Raw genomic sequence first — 24,481 nt, forward strand, 5'->3', positions numbered from 1 at the left:
GGAAATTCTATTGAGAGACTGTTAAAATAATCACATATAAAATGGAACTGTTAAGTGCAGAGTAGATTCCTTCATTTGTGCCACAGAGTGCCAAGTATCTGTAAAGTTGAATAAACACATATCATCCAAGCAAAATTTATATGAGAAAAGCTATAGTAATATCTGTTGCAGGGCCATTCCAGTACATAGATATAAGCACTAATACATGATGAGGTGTCCGGATCCTGATATATGAAAATAATGGATGGTGAGGAAGTCCATTATTTTCTCTAGCACTTGTACCACAGCCAGAGTTTTTTTTTAAATCATGATCTATATTTTTCCACTTGTTTTTTTTCCTTACTTGTATTTATTTTAACACCTGGTTGGGTGTAGAGTTTCTGTAACTGGTGATGTAGCACGAAGCAGAGGTACTGTTGCTCCGAGGTGATCTATGACAAGATTTTATAGGACACCTGCCAGCCAGTCAGAAATGGGTATTTTTTGTGAAGATAGTATATAACAATAAGTGCATAGGTGTTGATGAGTTTGTCTCCTCCACCTGTATGTACAGATCAGTACTTTAGCATGTAGTTTATGGTCAGAATAATTAAGCTAAAGCGTAATCTTGTTATTTTGTTGTGGGAAAACTGGTTAGACTTTCTTTTTAACCAGGTGTTAAGTTACTATGCTAGAGCCAACTTAGTCATATTTTTGGACAGGGGAACTTGAGCTGCCTCTTGTGAGGGAAAAGTTTGGGAATCGTAGTATACAGGGAAATGTTGACAAGCTTTTGGGGGCAGGTACATGGACTGAAAACTACAAATCCCGTTTGCCCTTGAAATTGGTGCAGAGATAGTGTATGTGTCTGAGGCCCTCCCACTTCGTATCAGTCAGTCAGTGCTTGAGGCAGTTCTCAGGGAATGTAACTGAAAGCATACTGGGAAAGTGCTGGTCATTTTGCACTTGTTCTCTTAGTGGATCGGCTCATGCTTGTGATCCCGGAGGTGAGATTCAATTTTCTTCTTTGTTGTATGTATCATAATTAGTGTAAGACTTCAAGGGCATCACAATGCTGACTTGCATGACCATCGGGATACAATTTCTTAGATTTATATTAAAAAAGACAGAGGAAGGGAGAGACGGAGTGCTATAGTGTATGAGTTGTAAGCTAATGGAGGCTAAGGGAGTTTCTGTTTATCAGCCTCTACACTGCTAAAGCTCTTAGAAGCCGGATAATAACTTTATTGCTCAATAAAGTGTTGTCAAATAGCCACCAAATGTACAGTGAGACAACAACAGAGGAGATGAGCTTGATGTTGTTGTGCACAGTGTACCTGATAGGCAGACTAATCATTTCATTTTACTTACAAACTAAATTTTATTAGGGCCAGTTGACACCAAGTGAATCAAACTGCATCAGTCTGTTGTGTATCTGTCAAAACAGTTCAACTTTACTATTATTAGAACATTTTTTCACCGTTTTTATCTCTCTTTTTATATGCACTACAACATGTCCAAACTAAAATGAAATTAAGTGAATATTGAATTGATTCTGAGTTTTAAAGATGTGAAACTCTTTCATGCAATGTGATTGGTGATTGTTCTGGTAACATTACTAGAAGGTTACAACAGAATGCCACAACTTTCTTGTAATGATTACAGATGAAAGGGTATTGATTAATTACTAGAAAGGTGTAGCTCGTGTCTTGTGAGCTAACTACTTCCTGGGTTTAATGGACACTCCATTGGTCCATTTGCAAGACATAAGAGGGGTGATGATGTTCCTTGTTGTTGTCAATCTTTTGAGCTATACAGCCTGTATTGTCAAATAATGACCTTTTTAGTCATATTCCTTCAGCTTTACTTATTTTTGCACTTTTGACCAATAGACAGGCTTTGATCCTTTATAACGATCAAAGAGATATCAACCTAATTTATATTTTTATCCATCCACTTATGCTGAAATATTTTTAGATGTGCTTTGGGCCTGACCTTGAAGGTTACTCACTAGACTTAGTAGCATAATAGTATAGCAAAACACATTTCTGAATTGTAAGAACAGTACAAAAAAACTACAGACATCATACTGAATTAATTAATAATTCAGTTCTCAATCTTTTTCAGCATATCTTGTGTTGTATATGTTGCTTGACATTGAAAGGCGAGGATCTCAGTGTGCCATGTGATATCTTTTTACCATGACTGCAGATAATATATATGAAATGGAAATGAAGCAAAACTTCTTAAACAATCAAAACTGGATTAAAACTAATTGGCAAGTGTATTTGGGACATCATTATATATGGTCTTGCTTATCAAGTAAATTCAGGATTTTTCAAAATAAAGTATACGTTCATTCTACTGTTCAATCAGAGCGTGTCTTGCTGGTATTGTTGTCCTTGAGTTTAATGGCAACTAATTCTAAAACCCTGTTGAGGGTATTAACATTTTCAAACTTGAGTATATCATTAAAATGAAACCAAACCAACCACAGATTTTTAATTGTATAAGAATCATTTGCAATTGAATGGACTATTAACATCAACATCAATCAAAATCAGTAACCTTTACTGTATCAGAACTAAATTTGTTGAGTACAGAATAAGGTAGCAGCTATTTTCTGGAGGATAGTAAACAAAATGAACTGTTGATACAAAAGCTCTGAGGTCTATTCTGCTCATGCATCTTATTTATTACTTTCTAGACTTTCTTTTCTGTCAGGGGATAAATTAAATTTTTCTTTTTGTTGTGTTCTGTTGACCTTTTTTTAAAGCTTATTTGACTTGCCATTGCAGAAAAGGATAAACTTGTATCTAATAACACTAATTATTGCTCAATTTTATCGGTGTGTCTCGGTAAACAATACCAGAGAGTAAACATGCTCAATACCAGGATCCTTGAACTGAAGTACCTAAAGGGAAGGAAGCCATAATTAATGTTACTGTGGCTTTGTAGACTTCTGACTTAGCCAAGAGGTCCACTTTGTGCTGTGTTACCTGTGCCTCTGTAATTACTGGGTTGGTGTTAATTAGCAATTTTATATATATTTGGAATGAACATGTGTAAAAATAGAAAAAGTAGAAAGAGAGAAATTTAAAAGAAAGACATATTGTTATTGATTCTCTGTCACAGTCTGAATTTACATGATGTAGAGTACAAAAAAATATTATAAGCCTCAGTCAATGGTTTCCCAAGGAGGTCATAGCCATAATGTGCACAAATCCGTTTTTTCTGCATCAAATCAGGCTGTGTTTTTAACCTTTGACCACTAACCAATCAGAATTGTCCATTTGTCATTAAAGTCAATATCTGAGTATGTCTTTCTGTCTGTCTTTGTCCTTCAGTGTTACACACTTCCCTTTTCTCCCTGGTCATCTCAATATAACGACCTCTGAGACTGACCAAGAGGGTGTGTCCACTGATCCCCTGTGGTTTGCATTAAGTGTCCCATCTGTTCTTAAGTCAGCTGAAGCATTTAAAAAAAAAAGTTAATGTATAGTCTTCACCTTGCATGTGCCCTGTGTATTCCAAGCTCTGAAATACATTTTGTATTTCCTTTCAAGCTCAAATACTGTCAATTTCATCTGTAAATGTTTCTATTTACTTGCATTTGGAGTTTGAAGGTGACTCAGTGAAACCTTGGTGGAAAAGTCTTGACAGTAGGCCATGACTGTGCAGTAAGAAGCAGCTGCTCAAATACAGGATATGATGCAATTTTCTGAGACAATCACAATGGATTTAACCAATGTATAGAGTATCCAAGAGAAGTTGAGTTAAGGGAAACTGGACTTGGTTGTTTATACTTGGTACTTGATAATTTTGGATGAGAGGTGAAACACCTGTCTAGTTGCCCTTAAGTCAACTTTTCTTGGATGACAGTGACCTGGATAACGGAGAATCTTGGTTCTAGGTTTGAGTGATACTCCAAATGAAATGTGAACTAGCTAACATGGTATGAGGTAGCAGCTTGGGCCTTCTTGCTGCACAAACTGTTCTGACTCTCCCACAAGGTTATAGAATGGTTGCGTTCTGACTCAAGATGCAAGTGAATGCAAATAAACTGCGGTGGTATCCTGAGTGGCTCAACCTTTCCTTCCCTTTCCTGTGGTCTCAACCACACTCTTTCCTAATCTGTGCCTATCTGTGTCCATGTGTGCTGCGTCCAGGTATCAGGAGGAGTACAGTATGGACTCAACCAATGCCCAGTAAGTCCCTGGCAGCATCATGCTTGCATGGCATGGATTGTGTCTGCAATGGTTAACTGTACACAGGACTGATTGGGGAAATTTCTGTGAGCACCAAAGCACTGTTCACTTTGAATTTCACATAGACTTTATGTGGACATAGATGTAATGCCTTGTTTGTGTTTAGAGGTCGTATTTCCATTATCATTAGAATGGACAATGATTGTTGTGGTAATGATCTGATATCTGGGAATAACATCCATTTGTGGCTACCTTTTCAACAGTTGTTGTGGCAAAGAGGAATTAGCCCATCCTAGATTTTTGTCACATTAAATCATACCACAATAAATGGTGAAAAGGCAGCGTTTGCGTGTGTTTTTATCAACTTATTCCTGGTGTATTATCTGTCGTTTTGACTGAATGTTCACACTGGTCTTCACTCTGTCAGTGTGTGAGATCAGGGCTTGACACAATAATCATGTGAGCAGAGGTGAAAGAATTTCCAGACAACATCTAAAGCTAATATTGGTGAAATGGCTGCTGAAAACACCAACATGTCAAATGATGTAACTGTGCATGCCGCTGAGTCACTGATCATGAGAAGGTTTATACCACAGTGTCACCCGGTGTGATAGTTTGAGTGTCAGGATTTTACTGCATTCACTTTGGCGGACAGTGAGAATCTTTAGTGATGCCGAAGCTGCTGAGATGTGGTGATTCAAAAAGGTGTGAGGCGGAAGCAACAGGAAGTATCAGGTCATATCAGTAATTTATGGTAAAAAATATGTTTTCATTTTAAAATTTGTGGAAATGACTATTGGTGTTTTATTATTGCTCATTTTGCTTTTTGTTGTCTTTTGACTGAAATGTTTTACTTTGCTAACAGGTGGTGTATTTAGTGCATCAAATAAATCTGTGTTGCTTGGTATGTTTTTAAAAAAAAAACAAAAAAAAAAAACAACAACAGGCACCATGAAACTAACATTATTCCAGGAGCTATTTTGCTTCCATTTATAAAAGCATGGGTCTCAAATTGATTAATAGCAGAATTTGGAAATTCTGTGTGCTCTGAACTTGATAAGAATGAGCCTGTGAAGCCCATGAGTCTGCAAGCGCAAGAAAAGTCAGCACCTTTTGGAGTGAGACATCAAGTGGATAAAAACGAGAGGTGGGAAAAGCAGACAGCAACCTCCATGACTGACTTTGATAGGCTTGGACATCTATCAAACAAGCAAACATGCCACAGAACATACTTCCCCTGAGGCTGTAATGTCTCATTGATAGAACAGTGTCTTCCAGAACTGCCCCCAAGTAATACATTTAAAAAAAAAAAAAAAAAAAAAAAAAGTGAAATTAACTATCAACATTATATTTTCAGAGAGATGTTGGAACCTTTTTTTTTTTTTTCTTTTTTTTTTTAAATAGCCTTATATACAGTCCATGATTTTCTTTTTAAATCAACATGTAGCCAATAGCAGAACTGCAGATGGCTTCACCGTTCAGCTTTGGGGGGTTGCCAATTAAATGTAGTGTTTGTTGGGGGCTGTGCTACTGTTGGAAAATGGATTGTGATCCTTGGGGATGTGCTAAGTGGTGAGCTATAAGCATGTGTTGACTTGCGAGTGTTTCCCCGCACCACTGTTATCATCTTATGTGGTTATTCTCCAAGTATAAATTCAGGCTGATATTATATATATTACATATATTACATTTTGTGTTCTGTACGATATCTTGTACAACAAAAAAAGGCTCCCTCTTTATTTCACTGCGTGAGGCTCAAGGCACTGAGGGAATGAGTATCATAAACATTGTAACACATATTGTGGTGATGGAGCTTGTTTTCCTGGCGCAGTCATTTCTATTTAGTTTCCTTTTTAAAAATTACAGTACCCAAACATAAAATACCATGAGGTATTTCCTGTGGTAGTGCAGAAAGATCAATTTGTTATGTAACATCACAGGAAATGTCACATTTTGGTTTCAGGTCATCAAAGAGCACACTCAGGAAACCACAACTTTTGGTTTCAGTCAATGACTGTGTGTATATAGAGCATAAAACGAGCATCTTTGCACGCTAATTAACATAAGCAACAACATGTTGTCAAACTGATCATTTAGTCTTGGTGAAGGGTGCTCAAGATGCCTTCTTAGCTGGTGCTCATACCATCGCTGCTAGTTCTTCTCAATATGGAGGAGCATGATACAGAGGAGTCCCTGAGTAGCTTCACTAGGTAGGTAGCAGGTTTTATAATGAAATAACAGAGGGATGTATATTGTACAATAGTGAAAGTACCTAAAGATTTATGTTTTTTCCCTCCAATGCAATGTGAGAGAGTTTTTTCTGATGTGTCAAAATAACAAAACATCTGCTGTATTCATCTGTTTTTTGTCTTTCTAGGTTTTTTTTCTGTTTTTATAGGAATTGAACAGCTTTGCTTGACTTTTACATTGAAAGTTTTAGCATAAGATGCTGGTAGGTTCTGCCACAGTCAAAATATGCCTGCAATATAGCTTTTTTTTGTTCTATTTCAGTTTGTTAATGAAACATTTCAATTATCATTTACTGTACCTTCATTTGGTTATGAAACAAATTCAGATTTACCAGGTGAGAATCACCCCATGCTCCATTCACTCAGCATAACAAAAAGACTGTAGGAGAGGGAGCGGTGAATTTCAAAGGCATCTTTCAACATCAATGATATTACCTCAAGTTCCCTCTAGATGTCCTTGTTCATTTAAGGATTTTTCTTGCACACAAGTGCTGCACATTAAGATCAGGTCCATGTGTTGGAACACTGCAGCTTTCATTTGACACTGGCAGGTGACAGAAAATTACTTCTTTGGCTTTCAAAAATTTCTGTCTTGGGTACTTTTTTTTTTTTACTCAGCCGAATGCCCCATTTCTCTCACAGAGTAACTTCATGTGCCATTTTCTGAGCTTTACTATTAATAGTCTAATGCTGGTGGACTATTGCTAAGTAAGTAGATCTTGTGCAAAACCCTTTGTGGCCTTTTTCTTTACTTTTTGACAGCTTTGCACTTTCAGGTCTTCTTCAAGTTCTGAGGTCTAAGTGCTTTTTTTTTTTTACTGTGCTGAGCCTTAACCCCGAGGGGATGTGATGTGTAAAACAGCTTCTCATAGAAATTCAGATTCTTCCGCAGAATAAGATCTTATCTAATCTTTCCAACAGTTCAGAAAGGAGTTGGTCTGATTTACCCCCTTCTTCTTACCACTCAGCCAGCTGGTCTAGTGGTATGAAGCAGTAAATCATGCGCAAAGACCCTGATCCTGAAATGAATTTCCCAGTTGTGGGATTAATAAAGTTAATCTAATCTAATCCGTGCCTCCCATGCATGTATACAGCAGCCTAAATAGTATAAGATTGCCTCAGAGGACCAAAAATGACGATACCTGCTCCTTCATGTTGATCTTGTCAATCCACCAGTCAGGTAATTCCCATAAAGTTGATGATCTTCCCCTCCCTCCCAGCTGATTATAACACAACCTCTCATGGTTTCCTCTTGAGGTTTCTGGCTTCTATATCCATTTGACAAAGTACTTTAACAGTTGCCACAGCCCATGTCTGGCCTTCAGCCCATTCAACTATTTTTGCACTGTAATGAGGCTATTGGACAGGAGGTACCTTCACCACTCGAGGTTTTAGATGCAACTCTGTGAAAAAGAAGCAGAGAATAACAAAGATGCCACAGCTTTTGAATATTAATGTCTGAGTGTAATATTTTTAGAATCCCTGCAGCTTTCATATCAGGCACACTTCTGAGGGTGGTGCATGGGAAATTTTCTATTTTCAACTGCTTGCTTTATCAAAGGGGGGACAGAGCAAACCTGAGATCACAAAACAATAAGGATAATAAACTGTATTCAGGCTGTAATGGGAAAGACTGTTGCCTTACTGTTTATCAGGCAAGATGCAGTATGCAGTTGGTCTGTGTGCCGACGCACGTGTATCACAAGCTATGATACATGTTTCACTCAAATGCACGCAACCTGATAGATCACAGATAATCAGGTTGATAATTTACACATTTGTTGCCATGTCAACACTAGTGGTAACATTAGTTATCTAGAAATCGTTACTTTATGTTGACTTTGGTTGCTGCCAAATGTGCATTATATAAAGCCTTCTACAAGACTGGATATTAGATGATTGTACGGGAAATGTTTTCAGTCTCTGTTCTGCAGAAGCATCCATGCACCGTTTCAGGACTGATGCGTGTTGTTACTTCCTCCCACGGTTCCTATGATCCTTTTATCCCAAGGTGATATTCCACCAGGCTAACAGATACTATTGTTCACCTATGCTTGTTGTATGAGTTGCAAGGCAACACTCATACAACATATTCCGTATGGCACAGAGCATCTGGTGGCTGACAATATTTTTTTTTTTTTTCTTCCAGCACTAGAATGAACACAGGCGTTTGAACAGCTCTGCTCTGTCAGATAGATTATCCCCAAGTCAACAAGCTGTTTGATGTTTATTTACAGAGTCTACAAAGCAGTTGTAGTCGCTCAGTGTTTTAGGCAAGGGTGCATAAAATTGTAATCCTATCACTGGCAATGGTCATGGTTTACTCTGTGTGAGTGTGTGTGTGTGTGTGTGAGTTTGTGCCACTTTAGCAATTCAAAACTTGATATCAGGTCCTTTCCACCAGACCTAGTTTTTCTCTCAAGTTACACTTTTACTCATCGTTACTTTCATCATGATCATGAACTCGTTATGGACTCTTTGTCACATACTCTGAATGGCTGCAATATATACAAAAAGCTCTAAATACCATGTGGACATGTTAGTTTAAGGATATAAGGTCATATGATCCATCTATTGTGACTGTGTGCAAACATTCCTGGCCTATGCCTTGCCTACCATCTTTAAACTTAAGGGAGGCAAAAGAAGCATCTCTTCCTAAGGTTGATAAGTTCCAGCCTGTTGTAGCTGCTGTCTTGCATCTTGGACGTTCAAACTGCTTGTGTTTATAGTTGACAGTTTGGCTAATGTCCATAGCTTAGCAGTGATGGTTTGCAGTGACAGAGCTGCCAAAGAAAAGATCGTAAGTACTTAAAAGGTATTGCTGTGGGTCTGCAGCTGCTGGGAATCGTCAAGTGTGGAAGAAGTGCTGTTTGGAGCCTCGTCTTCGGAGCTAGTTAGACACATGATAGAAGGTGCAGTGTCTGACAGATTTTTTATCATCATTTTTATTCTAGTGCCTGTTCATTTTGTGAACATAAATCAAAGTAATTGTGGCGCAGTAGGGGCTCAACTTTGCGGTTGATGCAAACGTTTGACACTGACACTGCCACTGTGATGATATAGTGCAGGATGCAGGATGTTTGAAAGTGCAACTGTTGACTCTATGAACATATAGGAACTGTAGTTATTTTTTGGACAATAATCTTAAACAAATGGCAAAAACGAAACTAGGAGCTAATACAAGGTTTTTCTTCAGGGTCAACAGAGGAATGTTTTCAAATCAGCAAACAAATACTATATATGTGATGAATTTATTTAAACTTTTAATTTGTACCATTGTGGCTGAATGTGAGTAACTGCTGGATTACTGTTAAACTGGCTACTGTTAAGGATTGTAACTTTGACATAGAAATTGTAGCTTCTTAGTGCCTGAGATGTTGTTATTGCAAACAAATTGTTCTCACTGGAAATTGTTATTCTTTCGAACTAATCCTTGTTATAGTTTGGTATGAAAGGCTGGTGGGGGAAGCAATAGTTCAGCAGTTTCAGTAATGTTTCTCATGTGTTATCTGTTTCCTAGGCCCAGAATGAATACATTAGTTTTAGTCAACGGAGACTGACCAGAGAGTCTGTGTTGTTTATTCGTCAACTACGCATATTTGTTCCCTCAAATTCAGGGACTATACAGTTCAAGAGTATAAGAGTCTACAGCCATGCTAGTGGCTCTGTGTGGATCTTCTTGAATGAATACATGTCTGTAGTTCATAGAAATACATCCAGTAGTTGTTGAGACATTTCAGTCAAAGTGGTGGAGTGATCGACAGACAGACCATCATTCAGTGTTGCCAACTATTTCAAATGGGAAGTTGCTAACGCCCTGATGGCTTGAGCTTGATGACATTAGATTATGTCTTGTAAACTTTGTTTGAGAATAAAAAATAGTTTAAATGAGTAATTTAGAGTAAGAACACAAAAAGTCATTACATGGGTTTTAATAGTCACCAAAAATATAGTTAGAAAGTCACTAAGTTGGCAACAGTGCACACTACACAGTTCACTCAATATGGATGAAAACACTCTTAAACTGACCACATAGTTATTTTTTCTCTTAAAATATAATGTGATGGAGTACAGAGCCAACATTACAAAACATGTTATATGTAATATACTTACAGACTGCACTGCAGCTGTCTCGTCTTGCATCCAGGGAAGCAGGGAAGACTCACATTAGAATATTATGAAAAGGGGGGGACATGTTATTACATGGTTATCAGCACCCTCCACCCACACACCGACAAAATCGCACTCAGCTCTGTCACTTTTTCGCAGTGTTGTTGGGCCAGTGCCAATGCAGAGTTTATTTTGTAGTCACATTTTAAGGTTTTGCTGTGTTCACTTCTGTCTGTTCTGATGGCTGTAACTATGGAGGCAGTCTGTATGCATTACAGATCACCCGATTTGCCACCGTTAGTCTTTATTTACGGTCACTTGGTTTACATACAGCTGTATGTTTGGGTAAAGTGGGATGTTAGTGTGTGGTTGGTTCCTATAGGCATAAGCTATAAGAATATGTCATTGTGTGTGTGTGTGTGTGTGTGTGTGTGTGTGTGTGTAGCTTCGCCTAATTCCTCATAATGGAAATGCAAAGCACACAGTGAACATTTCCTGCCTTGGAAGCTGTCTCCATGACGATGAGGCCGGAAGAAGGGGAGAGGGGAATAGCTGGAAGACGGTGCATATTTCATGTTCTTTCTTCCACCTACACTCTTTATCTACACATATATACAGTACATCCCTCAGGAGTCGGCTGCTCTAATTGCCCTCCTGCTCTCCTTCCTCTCCTCCCCTGTCTTTTTGCTCCCTGTATTCATCTTGTCACACGAGGTAGAAGGATCCAAGGCGCCATTATTACTACCCTTTCATGTTCATTACCGACAACAAGCTCTCTACATTACAGATGCTGTTAATAGACCTGTCTCAGTACCTGCATTCGTCTAACTGACCTACAGTGTCTATATCATCATTTGTGCTTAAGTTCTCATCTGGTCAAGCCCCCCAGCCTATTAAAGTCCATTACATCTGCTCGAAACTTTAATAGCTTTGGATTCGTCAAAGTACGTGTCACTGGTGAGAAAACATAGCTGTTAGATTTGAAGCACTGTAGTTTTTAATAGATGATTGTTAATTAATAATGGATCATTTTGTGTTAGTACTCACTGTACCATGAACCAGGCTGTCCTCATGTTCTCACTTACTTATGGAAATAGTCTAGACCCAAGTGCTGCAAACTCTAAACAATATTTCAGATTATGTGTCTGGTTAGTAAATGTTTATATAGAATATAAAAATAGAAATTGCTAAACTCCCCCACGGAGGGGGATCATATGTATTCATGGCTGATACTGTTGCATTGTGAAGGCAAACTATACATAATGACTGATGGTAAATGGAGGGTTAACAGCTTTAGTCAGAAGAGTGAAAAGCAAAGCTTTAACTGACCTGGATTTCCATAAAGCTCATGCTTGTTGTCCTTTTTTACCTTCACCAAACACAGTTATGGCATTTGCACAATTAACATTAACAACAATCTTTTTTTTTTCTCTTTTCTTTTTTTTGTTGCTAGAATGCAAATTAGCCGGGTACATAACTTCTTGTGCACTGACTGAAATGTTTCTTTAGCATCAAGTGTCAAACTGTATTGTACAATTAAGTTTAGTTTTTTTATTATTTGATAAGCATTGGGAGTATAGGCATACTTTGTTTGAATAAAGATTTATTAGAAAAACTCAGGTATTATATTATTATATAAGGTAGAATCAGAAATGATACCCAGCTTGAATGCAAACATAGTATGACTGTGTACATGTGTAACATTTACTGTGACTGATGCTGAATTCAACACATCTATGTAAGCGCTAATACACTTCTTTGTCTTACACCTGATTATATATCACCATTATATGCTTGACATTGTTTGGTCAAATGTAATTTGCTATCTCTCTTGATAATCCATCCATCCATCCATTATCTATACCGCTTATCCTTGTAGGGTCGCAGGGGGTTGGAGCCAATCCCAGCTGACAATTTGAATTCTGCTGTGCATGTGTTGGTAGGGGGGATCATTGAAGTGTTTCTGCGCAACCACCTGTAAACGTTTAGACTGACACTTTGTCACTGTTCCCCCACAGGGTGCAGGTGGAGTTCTACGTGAACGAAAACACCTTTAAGGAGAGGCTGAAGCTTTTCTTCATCAAAAACCAAAGGTCAAGTAAGTACAGCCCACAGGGAGCGTCGCACCACTCTCCTCTCCTGGTGCCACGAGATACGTATGCTCAGAGCTAAATGAAGAAATAAAAAGCATAATGTAGGAAATTGCAGTCAGTGATGACGCATGTCCAATTTCTGTCTCAGATGGGGTTTTTCATTATTACATTAACTGCCTCATTTTAAATGACTGTAGTTTAGTGTGTGTGCACACTGTGGCCCAGCATGGACAAAAGAGCATGGGTCATTTGTTGCGAGACGAGGCAGTGCTGCAGTGTTTTTCTAATTAGGAGATAAGACTGGCTATGCCACAACATCTCTGAAAGAGACGCTGGTGCAGCTCAGTGGTTTGGTGCATTGTGTCTGAAAGCCATTCATTTGTATCTGGTTGTAAAAAATGGACACTATGGGAACTCTCTGTCTTTGTTAAAGCGTGTCGTTAACATGTCCTCGACACTGATGAGGCTCTGCTGTGCTTCCCTTAATTTGTCATTGTCACTAAGCCTCCACAGTCTTTGACATAAAACAACAGAGTCTAATGAAAATGTCACTCTCAGCTGCAGGGGTATGTTGCTCTATTGCACTGCAACATTGTTTGTGTGAGTCCACTTTTCAAATCATTTTAACATTGATGCTGGCTTCATGTGAAGAGGTCGCGTCACTGGAGATTAGGCAGCTGCTGAGACTGATTGGATGTGGGTAGTACAGCTAGCACCATCCTCTGGCTAGCAAGCGTGTTGCATGCACACCAAGTTTCTGCTCTGCATATTTGCAAGTCTTGTGTGCATATCAGTCTATGCCTGCACTTACTTGAGAAGGGGATTGTGATTCTACCAACATTATCCCACTGTGCTATTTCTGTGTAATCCCACCAGTTATTTATCTCGCTGTGCGTTGTCCTGCGTCATATTCTAATAAATAAATAAATGTGCTGGTGTTACTTTGTGTTATTCTTAGAGGATTTGAAAGTTACGTGTCAGGGAAATCAGTTGTGACAGGGTGCCAGAGCAACACAGACCTGCATTAGTCATGCTTCAGGGCTTCAACAGATATAGTGACTTTATGTCTTTCACTAAAGGCATTTTAGGCACCTAAAGAAATGGTGTTCAAGCAGTGTCAGTGTCCTAATGAGGAGAGATCTGTCAGCTTCTGTTGTCAGCAGAAAACTTACAATCGCAGAGGTGGTCATAACCCCTCAGGGATTGAACTCTAAACAACAGACAAGTGTGGAACCAGTTTTTGATTCACATGTCCGATGTTGCTGTGTTTGTTGCTCCACAGGCCTGAGAATCCGCCTGTTCAACTTCTCATTGAAGATTCTCACTTGTGTCCTGTACATAGTGAGAGTCAGCCTGGATGACCCCAAGGATTTAAATGGCAACCCATGGTGAGAGTCACATTCAATAGAAGCTTCCCATTCATCAGTTATTCCCTGCGCCTGATGTGTCCATATTCTTTTGGATAGTTGCTTTTTAATATGTGATTTGTTGTTTTTGATTTTGATGCTTATTAAAAGTAATGTGACAGAAAAAAAGCTACTGTGAAGAGACTGTTTTTGTAGACACAGCTCTTTTCTCTTTTGTTTTATCACTTTTAATACCATCTGTCTTTTTCGTCTTCTATTAATGCTGAACCAACCAGATAACTTGCTGTATGTGGATTTTTTTAGTGGAAAAAACAATTCCTATTGGCATAATCATAAAAACAGAAAATGCGAAAGATATAAAACAACATTTACCCATATGGAAATATTTTGGATTTTTACTTTCAGCACATGGAAGATCTCTAAGGGCTTCTTCCGAGGATTATACCTAAAACTGAAAACCTAACTCAGCATTTAAGTCAGTGACATTGTGTGATTTGGTGACAAAACATTAACATTGTCTAGGAATGAATTTCTTTGTCTTGAAGTGGTCACATAATTTTATTAATTTTCTGTGTTTAAAACTTAAAGTAAGTGAGAATCCTCCTGTACAGTCATGAGGAAGTTGTAGATGGTCTGTATTGTGCCAACTGCCCACAGCTTTTAGAGACACGTTCGGGTTTGTTTATTTATGCAAGCGTGTTAACTGATGGAAATGTTTCCCAGTGGGTATGTTTCCACTCATGCACACACATTCACACGCACTTTCATGCCCCTTGTGTGTTTCTCTTGTTGCTGTGTTTTTGTTTTTCAGCAGTTCAATGTGCCAGAACAACAGTTTGACAAACACAGCAGAGTCATCAGAAATCAAGTGGTACGTTTCTGTCAAAATGGCATTTAATCGTAACTTTAAAGTGAAATTCTATGGTGATGCAATGGAGTGTGAAGAAAAGCTTCTGATGGTTTTTGACAGGGACCTGATTTTCTGGGTGAACAGAAGGGAGTCGGTGTGGGCGATACAGGTGAGAATAATAACACGCCGATGAAAGTGCACATAAATCTGCCTTCCACTGCATGAAGTGAATCTCAGTGCATTATTCAGTCCAAACACACTAGCACCCATTTATTTGATAAAAGATTCGCAGGGCACAGTAGTTCCTCAGTGAAGGTTGAGTATCTAGAAGTGATGAGTTTGCAGTTGCTCGGTTCATTTAACTCCCTATCCCCCTCTGCTCCAGGTGTCGGTGGCCTTAATCAGTTTCTTGGAGACCATGCTTATCACATATCTCAGCTACAAGGTAAGAGACGGACTCGCAGTGCACAATTTCTCTCTTTAATCCATGCTGATGTCTTGCAGCTGTCTGACCAAAGTCCAGCACTGCCTGTTTATTTCTTCTCGTGGGCCGACAGCTCTCTGTTCCAGTGCCAGGGCACCTCTAAAAGACATGGGAGCCAGGAGTCTCTTTGCCTAGTTTTAGACTCAGACATCACACTCTGTTGCAGATACAGGTTATGTGAAAGGGCTCATAGAGCAGGAAGTGCACGCTTTGGTTTTCATCTTCAAGGTGAATTTGTGTCCTTGGTTCATATGCATTTAAAGGGCGCATCATGTGAATAGTGAGAAGAGATATTGTCATTATGTATTCTGTGAAAATAACTCGTGTTCACACAAATAGCAAGGGTCAGCCAAAGTGTGAGATTCCTCCACTGATAATGAGCATGCACATGAACCTGATCTTTGCCCCTTACTATACAGTAATACGCCGTATGTAAATTAGGTGGTCAACATCTTCCAATTTCAAGCACTTCAGTGTCAGCAGTTATTATAAATTTCAAGTTTCACAAAAGTACAGTGCAGGTAATTAAATGGCTTTGGGATGGACTGCGTTACATACAGGTGTTTCTGTTTCTGTGGTTGCTTTAGTTAGACATTGAAGAAAAGCTCAGTTTAGATTTAAATGTCTTAAATGTAGTAAGGCTGAATGACCTTGGGATTTAATGATATGGGGATCAAACATAAAGACGACACCTGTCCTGTTATCGCCACCCACAGCTTATGAAGATTAAGTCTGAATCCTGCCAAAGCCGAAGTCCTCAGAAGTATTATCGGTCTCAAAAAAAGTTGCTTTGCATGGAAATCTTAACCTTTATATTTGCTGCTCTGAGACCCATAGTGTTTCTTAGACATGTTGCTCTACAGATTTCAGCTCCTTCCCCCGTGGTGATCTCTAAAATTTGGTTGGGGGTTTTATTAAATGCAATCTTTTTTTTTTATCTTTTCATGTCTCGCCATGTCTTTTTATCTTTCCTCAGAGGGTCATGAGGGGACCCATACTGCATTTATTTCACAGGGACCAAATGCCTGAATTTTATTTTTCTCAGATGGTGGCGACTTGTAACCTTGTAAAATGTTTTGGTCTCACAAAGTTTTATTTTCTTTATTGATGTTTTTGACAGCTCCATCATAGACACAATCCACATCAGAGCTGCACCTTTTCAACTCAGCTGTGCTCTCAATATGCAGTTAGCTGCAACCACTCTTTTCTTTATGTAAATACTGCATCATCTGGCCTTTTGAAGATAGTCTACATTTGGCAGTGGCCACAGGATACTGTCGGTCTTCAAATAAACTAGTGTTTTTTTTTTTTGTTTGGAAATATCTTAATATGATGCACATAATAATAAACTAAGCATTTACATATCCTGTGTAAAAGCAGGAGCAGAGAATGCAGCTTACAGAAGGTTAAAAAGTAAACTCTTCAAAAATTCATAAAACCAGGAAGAATTTTGTTGAACAGAGATTTAATTAAAAACATTTCTGTATATAAACTCTTAAACAGTAGTTAAGCATCAGTAACATGCCCCACAAACAAGGCACATGCTTTGAATGCTTTAATAATAAAAACAGGTCAGAGAGGAGTTGTTTCTTGACCCAGCATTAATTACTGCTCCATTCCAACTGTTTATACCAAAGAAAAAAGCTTGTTTGATTTTATTTTACTCACCCATTAGAGTGTAACATGGACATACTGACAAAACTGTAGTTATCTGGCCTTTTATACGGTTTTCTTGTGACAGCTGACTTCTTAGAAAGGTCATTATTACTGGAATAACACTTCTCTCTAAAACAATCTGACCTGTCACTGGTTCATTGACATATTTCACATCAATTTCCTTTCCAGGGTAACATTTGGGAGCAGATCTTCCAGATATCCTTCATATTGGAGATGATCAATTCAGTGCCATTTATAATCACAGTGAGTAATTAGCTTAATCAGTTGATCGATCATTCTGTTCCCCAAAATTGTATTAGCACAGCTGCTTCATTTATGCTTGAGGTCATTTTGTTATTGGATTGTTCTGTACAATCCAGTGAGCTAATGTTAATGCCTCCATACAATTTCTACTTCATCCAAGCTTTAACATTTACCATCCAAATACCCTTTATGAGAAATTGCCAATTTTTGTTTCTTTCTTTCTCTTATATTCTCACTTCCTTGGTTCCTTCCTGTCCTGCTTAAGATCTTCTGGCCTCCATTGAGAAACATATTCGTCCCTGTATTTCTTAACTGCTGGCTTGCCAAAGGTGCCCTGGAGAACATGATTGTAAGTATTTTTATGTACATATTGTAATGTACCAATTGTAGATGTATAGCATAAACAAAGTTTCCGGCACACACGCGGAGCTGCATGGGTTTTAGTTCTGCGGGAAGGAGCATTATTCACCCGGTGGCAGCCATGTTGGAAGTCTCCGTAGTTCATGAGTAAGACTGACTGAATGGGTTTATACAAATTAGCAGTCTGGACAGAATTCAGTTGAGCAAGGGAAGTTCTTTCTTCCTCGTTAGCTGACACTGCCTTTTTGTGAACACATCTAATTTGTGCACTAGCCAATGCCATACTTCTGTGTGACATTGTTAGCATTAATGCTGGTTACTCTGATAAATTAGCCTCCTGGCTAATTAGTTGGCCAGCAAAGCTAACACCAACCATTTGTTTGGATTAACTGAGCTGACTGCCATTATGAGAAAAGATAAGAGAGGCAAGGGATAGAGACGTGCTTTTTTTTTTTTTTTTTTTTTTTTTTTTACAATTGCTTAAAAATGAAATGAGTCCAATTCAGGCTATTTACTGAATACTTACATCCATATTACAGCAATCTTTGTATCTTTGTCAGGTATTTATATAGTATCTTCTCTGCATGGTTACGCACAGAACTAGATTGATTCAAGTCAATTGATCTTCATTATCCCACCTGCTGCAGCTGCTGGGGTGTAGTGATGAAACTGCAAAGCGTGCAAACACTTAAACTAGAGACTTACGCTGAGGTTAATGATGAATTACATTTATTGGGGGACTACAGCATTATCAAAGAAGTAGACCCAAGGCAAGGCAAGCCAAAACAAAAAGAGGCAAGTGGCAAGTGCAGGCAAAACAAAACAGGACAAAACACTGCGCTGTAACACAGAAGTAAAGGAAGGATAAAAACGCCTGGTGTGCAGAATTCTAGTTTCAGTGTTGTGTGGGATTTGCCATGGGTGCAAAGTCACAGAGTACATGGAATTCAAAGCAATTAGATGATATCCAACCGTGGTAGTGCATGCTCTTGCAGTGATGCAGATGAGACCACGACAGAGCAAGAGCCTCATGCCAAGGCGGTAGATGGGCAGATGGTAGAATCTGGGGCCAAGTAGACCAGAACATGGAGAGAAAGCAATGGCAGGTTGGAGAGGCGGTGGCAGGCGGAACATGCTAACAAGGTGCGAATGGAAATGAGTCGTGAGCTGCATATATTTCAGGATGGACAGTATGCTAATGTGGGGGAAAGCATAATATGGATTTAGTTGAAACATGCACTAATAAAAGGGAGAGAACAGTGGAATTTTATTCAGACCATCCTTGTTATATCCTAACACAGAAAGAATCTCTCCAGGTCAAGGCAAAGTTATTAAATATGAAGACAGTAACTGACTTTTCTTGTTATACACATGTCTTTGATGTAGTTTTTATTGAGAATTTAAAGATGTTGTAATTGGTAATCCAGAACGGAAAATGTAATTCAATTCCCAGTCAGTGGTATGGATATGACAGTTAATGTGTCTCTCTCCCTCTGTCCAGAATGATTTCCACCGTGCCATCCAGAGGACCCACTCTGCCATGTTCAACCAGGTGTTCATCCTTATCTGCACCTTACTGTGTCTGGTGTTCACTGGGTGAGTGAACATCTTTCTTGCTATTCATCACTGAAATGTATCTCTTACCACAGAGGCTTTCATGTAATCATCCTGTTTACTGACCCTCAATGCAAAATCTGGTCCCTGAACCTGAACCTTCCCAGAAAACATCATATGCACGTGTTGCAAATGTTAATTGCAGAATAATTCATGAAACTACACGTGTCGTGAAAGCAGAGATTGAAATTTGGTATTTTGAAAGTAGGCATGGTTTGCTCTTGGCTCAGTGTTGGAGTCAGATGTGCACAGTTTGCATGGCAAAATAAAATTAAACTGAAAGTAAGAAAGCAACAAAATGTAAAATGTCAGAGCTATTTAACATTATGAAGTCAGTTTGCTTCTTTAACTTGCAAAAGCAAAGGGTAAATGTCATAAAATGTAAAAACACAAATAATACTTTGACCTTCATTATGTTGATGTTTGAACTATTTTGTGATCAAAAATGGTGTTGAGCAGCAAGGAAACGTGCAGAAACACTTGTTGGATATCAGGTCACATGAGAGACCAACAAAAAGAAAATTCGGCAAGAACAAGTGACATTAAGGGAAAAAACCTTGTGAAGGTTTTTGGCATAAATGGCCAATTCTTATTCACTTGTCTTTCATTTCTTATATCTCATTCATTTCCACTCTTATAACACCAGTTTATCCAGTTTCTCCATCAGAGCTGTCACTTCTCAGACCTTCGCTCCCTTGGCAACTCTCATGAGCCTTGGCCACCACCCAGCACCTACCTCATCCACTCCACCCCGTCCAGTTAGACATTCCCATCCCCCACTCTGCCTCAGGGTTTCATTAAATCTTCAACTTATCAATGGAAAAAAACCCACAAACGAATAAGCACAAGCAGCGAGGTGGAACTGACAGAGCAATCAGTGGTGTCACTTCAAATGACATACTGCAGAGCCTTAGCGGTATTGACTTTGGTGCCCTTTGATCCTGGTAAAATTGAATTTTGATATGCACTCCACCAGGCTAAAGCATAATACTGAAGCAGAATCCCTAATTAAAATATCTCCTCGTGTCTCTTATTTGAATTATCTTTATTCGTAGGAGATGTATCTGATGTCACTGTGTAATTCATCGTTGTTCTGCAGAGCTTGTGGGATCCAGCACCTAGAGAGAGCAGGGAAGCACCTGACCTTGTTTGACTCGTTCTATTTCTGCATCGTCACATTCTCCACTGTGGGCTATGGGGACGTAACACCACAGATCTGGCCCTCGCAGCTGCTGGTGGTCATTCTCATCTGTGTTGCCCTGGTGGTCCTCCCACTGCAGGTACTAACTATAGCTTAAACTAACGTAGTGTTTTCTTCCCCTAAGTGCAGTGAGCGGTTCCATTCTTGACTTATCATAGTTAGTTTGATGTTGTGCATCTAGTAATGACCCTCATGGGGCTATCATCCAACATTAAATTACATTTTGTTGTAACTTTCACAGGCTGGCAGCAAATAACAATCTACTAAAATGCTTCTTTCGCTGACATATTTTCCTGCAGAGGAAGTCTTCAAATCTTATTCACAATTCAGGCCAAGTCATGCCAGCCCCCGTTTGCTATATCCACCTGTTCATTGTGTTATTTATTTTTTAATATCCCTAACATGTTCATCACATCAAGTGTTCTTAGATGTTTACTGTCCCTGCTGAGCAAATTGGGTGAGAAATAGAAATGAACTCCTGCTGCTTGCAAACCGCTGCATCAGCAGTTTTTATTCGAGCGCTCCAACTCCCCATCTGTGTCCAGACAGCAAATCTATCTCTCTCCCATTATTTAGTCGACTCTTGTTGCTTGTGACATCACATCGATGATGTTGTCGTTGTCGTTGTGTCAGTTTGAAGAACTAGCGTACCTGTGGATGGAGAGCCAGAAGTTAGGAGGAAACTACAGTCGTCATCGCGCACAGACAGAGAAGCATGTGGTGTTGTGTGTCAGCTCACTGAAGATCGACCTGCTGATGGATTTCCTCAACGAGTTCTACGCTCATCCCAGACTGCAGGTACAGTGAAAAGACCAAATGGCCATAACGCTTTAACTTTCTTCTGAGACCTGCTCATTCCAAGTGAGAGGAGACGAAACCACACAGTAACTTTGAGTGTTGCTTATTCAATCAGGAATATTTAATGTTATACAGAAAAAAAAATTAGATAAAAAAATCTTTTCAGGCCATTTAGCTAAAGGCACTTGTGTTTGTCTTTGTCGCGCAGGACTATTACGTGGTGATTCTGTGCCCGACAGAGATAGACATTCAGGTTCGCCGTATCCTCCAGATCCCTCTGTGGTCTCAGCGGGTTATCTACCTGCAAGGATCTGCCCTTAAAGACCAGGACCTGATGAGGGCCAAGTGAGTGAAAGCATAGCATGGATTCTCACGTTTACGCAAACACATAAAAAACAGACTGAAACATGCACATAGTTATGTCCCAACTGTGTTTTTAGCAGACATCTGAAAGGTTGCTGACATGTCTGATTAATTCAGTATGATTATTTGCCCATCACTGATGGACATAAAAACAGGTGTTAATGCTAAGTTCTTTTCTTCTTACAGTCTTTGAACATTCATGTTATCTTCTTGAAAGTTTGTGGTTTCCGTCCTGCACTTCATCTTTGTTTTATTCCATTTTCTGTATAAGAGTATTTTAAATGTAAATATAAAGTATAAGCCCTCCAGTGGCAATGCAAAGCCACTGAAGTGCAGCTGGTGTGAAATACTTTCAAGTCCATTTGGCTGCCCTCTGCTTGCACATCAGTGTAATGGGATTCACTCTGCATTTATCATCTGCTCACATCAAAGGCCACATGCATAGACTGCAATAAAAAACTGTGATAGATCATGTTGGAATATGTTGGACCTGCCAGTCTTGGCTCAGTTGATGCAGAATGTTGCGGCACCAGCGTCGACAGCGTGCCTCTCATGGCTTTATGGTTGCTTCAGGGGAGCTTACTGCCAAATGCTGTTTTGCCGCTTTATACTGCCTGTTGTGCTGTGATGCGATACCAGTGAAATGGGGTCTAACTTCTCACGAGCTCATGATGGTGTAAAATCAAAGCCATAAATTTGTCCAGCAGACCCCCCCACACACATCTCCAAGAGTCCCTTCTTCAACGTGCAAAGCGTGCAGTGGATTAGATGCTATGGCAATTTCACACACTGATATGTAATAGATAAGATCACCAAGCCAGGTAAGCCTCATAGACACATCAGCTCTGCTTTGCTATACGATTTTCTTGTAATCATTTGTTCACATTGTAGTTTTCAGTCACAAATAAACAATCTGTACCGTTCATGATAGCAAACACTGCAGTCTAATGTCAACCAGCAGCAGATTGCTTTCATGCAAGAATGTAGCTGTTAACCTTTTCAGCCATTGTCACAGAGCATCAGCACTCATCCAAGTTTTTCTTTAAATCATTGATTTCCTTAAATTTTCTGTTTGCTTGAATTACCTCTTCGCAGTCACCAGCCCGTGACCCTTCCTGTCTGTGCTTCTTTCTTTTTCTGTTCGTCTCTCTGTTGATCTTCAGGATGGATGACGCCGAGGCCTGCTTCATCCTGAGCAGCAGGAACGAAGTTGATCGAACTGCTGCTGTGAGTCACGTCAACAGGAATTTGTCGAAACAGTTGGAGACCCTGTTTCATTTCCAGTATAAACCCTCTCATGATGAGAGTAATTTCAATAGCACAATTTCTCTTCAGTCTTTTTTCCTTTTTATAATTAACTTGAGAGATTGGATATTGAGATCATGTTGAGTATTGAGCACACACTGAGTATCGCTGAGTCATTGGATGCATACAACAGCACAATCTTTGTTCCACAGGACCACCAGACTATTTTGAGGGCCTGGGCTGCGAAGGACTTTGCTCCAAACTGTCCCCTCTACGTCCAGATTCTCAAACCAGAAAATAAATTTCATGTTAAGTTTGCTGGTAAGTGCAGGAAGGCCACATACCCACTGAAACAGTCATTTTCTCTGTATGATAGATTTTAGACATCTCTAAATCTAACCTGTTACTCTAATTTTTCCATTTCAATCAGATCATGTAGTGTGTGAAGAGGAGTTCAAGTATGCCATGCTGGCACTCAATTGTGTGTGTCCAGCCACGTCCACCTTAGTCACGCTCTTGGTTCACACCTCCAGAGGACAGTGAGTACACATCACTGTTTTCATTTATTTTACGCTGTACTATTCATATCAGCATTCATTTACAATGATATGGGCTGTCCACTGTCAGGATCTTCTTTTATTACCCCGTGAGTTGTTATGGTCCTGCACTGTTCTCACCAAATCATATTCAGATGTGGCCAAAAGCGTTGGTACTGTTACACCTCACTAAATTAAACAAGTCTCCATTCTTCTTGAAACATGTTGAAATGAAAAGCCACAGAATAAAACAGCTGTGAAAAGAGCTGAATTTTGACATACTCTTCTAAAAGAGCTACCAATCATTCAGTCTGGGCCATTTTACAGGGGGGTAATAAATAAGTGGATGTATCGATATTTTAAGCAGACTATTGTTTTTGATTAGTATCAGATTGTGGCAGTGTATTCAATCTTATAATCAGTCATTAGGCCTATTTAATGAAATGGCTGTTTGGTATCATTGTGTGCACCTCACTGAACACGGACAAGATTAAGATGAAGAAGAGCTGTCTGAGGAGATAAGGAAGAAAAACATTTGTCGTGCATGGTCAAGTTAAAGGCCATCTCCAAGCAGCTGGATGTTCCTGTGATGAACTGTGTCACTAATATTATTAACAAGCCAATCCCCCTGGATGTGGGCATTAGAGGAAAATTAACGGAGAGGAGGAGAGTTTGAATGGTGGAGACGGAGCCAAGGAAAACTATGAAACGGATACAAATTGACCTCCAAGATCAAGGTACAGCAGTGTCTAGTCACTTTTAAAAGTGAAACATAATACGCCTGATTGGGGTTTGCTGAAATGCAAACAAACAAAGTGTCCTTTGGAGAGATGAAACAAAGTTGGAGCTTTTTGCTAAGTCCCTATGTTCACAGAAGAAAGGCCTTTAAAGCTAAGAACCCTATCACCACTATGAAACATGGAGGAGGCTCAGTTATGTCATGGGGTAGCATTGCTGTGTTTGGCACAGGCTGCTTTGAATCTGTGCAGGGCACAATGAAATCAGCCGATTATTAAGGCGCTCTGGAGAGAACATACTGCCCAGTATCAGAGAGCTCTGTCTCAGCGGCAGGTCAAGGCTCCTCCAACAGGTTAATGATCCGAA

The 24,481-nt window shown here is 39.4% G+C and overlaps 1 protein-coding gene across 26 annotated transcripts in view; it reads left to right on the forward strand.

Annotated features, from left to right (window-relative positions):
* The window catches only part of LOC130169216 (potassium channel subfamily T member 1-like), an 80,334-nt gene that overhangs the window by 23,070 nt on the left and 32,783 nt on the right, over positions 1 to 24,481 (forward strand). For 16 of the 26 annotated variants that reach the window (XM_056375726.1, XM_056375725.1, XM_056375737.1 and 13 more), the window contains 15 exons: positions 4,149 to 4,187; positions 12,565 to 12,644; positions 13,922 to 14,027; positions 14,818 to 14,877; positions 14,977 to 15,025; positions 15,242 to 15,301; positions 17,186 to 17,260; positions 17,526 to 17,609; positions 19,122 to 19,216; positions 20,334 to 20,514; positions 21,069 to 21,233; positions 21,442 to 21,578; positions 22,760 to 22,823; positions 23,054 to 23,162; positions 23,272 to 23,380. In XM_056375726.1, coding sequence (XP_056231701.1) covers positions 4,149 to 4,187; positions 12,565 to 12,644; positions 13,922 to 14,027; positions 14,818 to 14,877; positions 14,977 to 15,025; positions 15,242 to 15,301; positions 17,186 to 17,260; positions 17,526 to 17,609; positions 19,122 to 19,216; positions 20,334 to 20,514; positions 21,069 to 21,233; positions 21,442 to 21,578; positions 22,760 to 22,823; positions 23,054 to 23,162; positions 23,272 to 23,380 — 1,413 coding nt within the window. Of the gene's footprint in view, positions 1 to 4,148; positions 4,188 to 6,325; positions 6,398 to 12,564; positions 12,645 to 13,921; positions 14,028 to 14,817; positions 14,878 to 14,976; positions 15,026 to 15,241; positions 15,302 to 17,185; positions 17,261 to 17,525; positions 17,610 to 19,121; positions 19,217 to 20,333; positions 20,515 to 21,068; positions 21,234 to 21,441; positions 21,579 to 22,759; positions 22,824 to 23,053; positions 23,163 to 23,271; positions 23,381 to 24,481 lie in introns of those variants that run through there. The other 10 variants (XM_056375734.1, XM_056375736.1, XM_056375752.1 and 7 more) reach the window with 3 other exon arrangements.

This window comes from Seriola aureovittata, chromosome 5 (genome assembly GCF_021018895.1).
Source record: "Seriola aureovittata isolate HTS-2021-v1 ecotype China chromosome 5, ASM2101889v1, whole genome shotgun sequence".
In the NCBI taxonomy this organism is placed as follows: domain Eukaryota; kingdom Metazoa; phylum Chordata; class Actinopteri; order Carangiformes; family Carangidae; genus Seriola; species Seriola aureovittata.